Source organism: Pistacia vera, unplaced genomic scaffold (assembly GCF_008641045.1).
Source record: "Pistacia vera cultivar Batoury unplaced genomic scaffold, PisVer_v2 Contig1842, whole genome shotgun sequence".
In the NCBI taxonomy this organism is placed as follows: Eukaryota; Viridiplantae; Streptophyta; class Magnoliopsida; order Sapindales; family Anacardiaceae; genus Pistacia; species Pistacia vera.
Window position 1 is genome coordinate 1 of NW_022195941.1, and position 2892 is coordinate 2892.

The 2892-nt window shown below is 38.3% G+C and overlaps 1 protein-coding gene across 1 annotated transcript; it reads right to left on the reverse strand.

The window, feature by feature from the left end:
- Positions 1–7: 7 nt before the first annotated feature.
- Positions 8–2556, reverse strand: LOC116126868 (rho-N domain-containing protein 1, chloroplastic-like). The gene is made up of 2 exons (XM_031412542.1): positions 2514–2556; positions 8–1383 (listed from the first exon to the last, which is right to left on the reverse strand). The coding sequence occupies exons 1-2, from the start codon at positions 2551–2553 to the stop codon at positions 188–190; spliced, it is 1236 nt and encodes a 411-aa protein (XP_031268402.1). The 5' UTR covers positions 2554–2556; the 3' UTR covers positions 8–187.
- Between the last annotated feature and the right edge of the window lie 336 nt (positions 2557–2892).

Here is a 2892-nt window from a genome sequence, read left to right on the forward strand (position 1 = left end):
GCTACTAAGTCTCAAAAGATGTCGAAGGGCCTAAAACATTACATAGAAGCAAATGCAATCAACTGAAGACAACAGAAGCAAATATAAGATAACAAAAAAGAGAATGTCACAACTAGTCTCAAAATTGTAAACGGCCTCTTGCCTTTTTGCTTTTTTTATTTTTTTATTTTTAAACCCTGATCAGTAATCAGACTGAGCTACCACTTAACAACTCCACCAACTCGCCTTTCTTCATCTTTGAAAACCCTTTCACTCCTCGAGACTTGGCAATTGCCCTTAGTTCAGGGAGCTTCAAAGCAGTAAAATCTGGATGTTCAATATCCTCCTCTTTTCCTCCATCTTCATCATTATCAGCATTATCAATATCTGAAGACTCGCCCTCTGATGCCTCGTATACACTGCCTTCTACAACATCGGACTCATTGTCTGATACCTCATCATACACATTGCCAACTAGAATATTTGGTTCACTGTCAGATACCTCATCATAGACATCCCCATCCACAAAGCTGGCATCATGCTCAGGCTCTGACCCCAGCTGAAGTTCTGGTTCAGGCTGATATCTGGAGTCCGTGCTTATCTCAACTGAACTCTTCTTCCTCTTCCCACTAGGATTTAATTGTGAGACAGAATTCATAGTTTCCTCACTGGGATAAATGGGCTGGTATTTGAATTGATTAACCGGAGACCTACGTCTGAAATTTGATGCTGGTCTTGTTAAAGAAGAGGCATTAGGTTCCTTAGGTTCTCGGGCCTCAGCCCCAACTCTACTACTTGAATCAAAGAAGCTTGTGCTTTTATCCTCATCATAAACAGCATTCTGTTCAGTCTCGTTTTTGCTGCTGCCACTGCTGCTTTTCCTCTTACCTTGCTCAATTGAGTGTTTCCTCAACAACTTGAGGAGAGAATCTACTGTTTCACTCTCTTTACGTTGTCCCTGTGTCACTTCAATCTTGTTGTCTTCTTTAGCTGCTGCTCTTTCTCGAAGCTGAGACTGGACCTTTCTGAATAGTTCAACAATCTCCTTCTCTCTTGGTCCTGGGGCTGACGTTGCTTGAAATTTTGGGGAACTGGAGAGGGAGAGTAATGGCCCATTTTTTGAAGATAACAGTTCAGATTCATCATCAAAACTATCCCTCTCTTCGTTTTGCCTGTTCCTGCCTCGGAATCCATTTCTGTTTTGTCTCATGTCAGGATTTCTCCTATAACTCCCAGAACCAGCCTTGCACACAAATGATGTTCCTTTGGCATCACATTTAACTGCTCCAATCTTTACCTGTGAACGAATTCTCAGATCACCACGAGAAGAGCAGGAAGACAGAGCCACCGCTCTTCCAGAAATACCCAAGCACGGGAGACACCTTCCTTCAGATGACCCATAACCTACAATAAGATATTTTTAATTTAAGAACTTAACTATAATACAAAAACCCATGTACAATTTGGCAAGAAAAAGAATGACTCACAATTCATGGTCTTACCCTATATATTCACAGCAAGGATTCCTAAAATATCAAATAGGTTTACACTTTATTTTACCTATAATTCATTTATGGATATTTTCTCTTCAAGAAGATAAAAGAGGAAGACTGAAATATAGGGGTACCAAATCAAAATAGTCTAACTATTACAATATATAAACCTCTATTAACTGGAACCTGGATCAATATGAAACGCAGAACGGATCTAGTGCACAGTCTGCCACTTGATAAGGATGAAGTTACAATGTGAGGTGGGCATAAGCATATGCTCCAGAATTTCTCATCATTCCTTCAAGATACATGATTGAGTTGTCCTATAAACTAGATATTTATATACGTTTTCTGGTGTTTATGATGGGAACTTTGATAGTAATATTACATATCAAAATGAACCCATTGAAAATTGCTTCAAAACTAAAATATCAGTGGGAGGATTGATGGCAATATTCACATTGGCAACAGCACATTAGCACTCCCATAACCCTTAAAACAACAGCACCATAGCTGCCACAACTTGCCACCAAAAAACTATCTGAACAAAGCAGACCATAACCACAACCAACCTTTTCGTCAGAATCACCAAAATTCTCTTATGTACCTAAATCTTATAGGGGAGGAGTAGGCAACGAATTTGCAAGACCCACATCCTGAAAAATCCATCATGTAAACGAAATAGTACACATTAACTAAAGAAAAGCCCCTAAACTCCGCCTCTCATCCCTGCTAAAATGCTAATAATAAACAAAACCCTCTACGGTCTGCGTGGCAAAAGGATTAATTAAATTTGACAAGACAAAGTTCAGACATCCAGTTGCCAGTTGGTTTGTTTACTAAAAAAACGAATAGCTAGAATTTAAATAGATACAAAATCTACAATAAACAGAACAACAGCAGCATCGAAATGAGTAAAACCCTAAAGCTTCGCGTTATTGTTCAAAAACTGCAATGGACAAAAATTGAAAAAGGATAACGAAAACTAAAATATTAAAACGGTCGTTTCAGTCTTAATTTTGAAGTAAAAGTTGAAGTTACCTGGGAAATTGTTAGATATGGGATGAACTGCTTGCGACATGACTCGCTACTCTACTCTTTACAAGATTAGAGAGTGGCTCTGCTTTTGCATTTTATACTTTTTTTCTAATGCCGAGCTTATGCCGCCCTAGTTTGCCAAATTATATAGCCACTGATAAGGGACCTTTTAGGCAATTCCTACTTTCCTCAGGGGCGTTTGGTTGGCGGTTACATGGCATTATTAGGGTTAAGTCATCTTATATTACTTAATTATCATGTTTAGTTGTCAAATAATATAAGATACCGATAATCTTCAAATACCAATAGTGGTTACTATTGATAATATTGGAGTTAATCTGATTACCTCCATTTTCTTAGGTATTGTCAGATTATTTGGCTA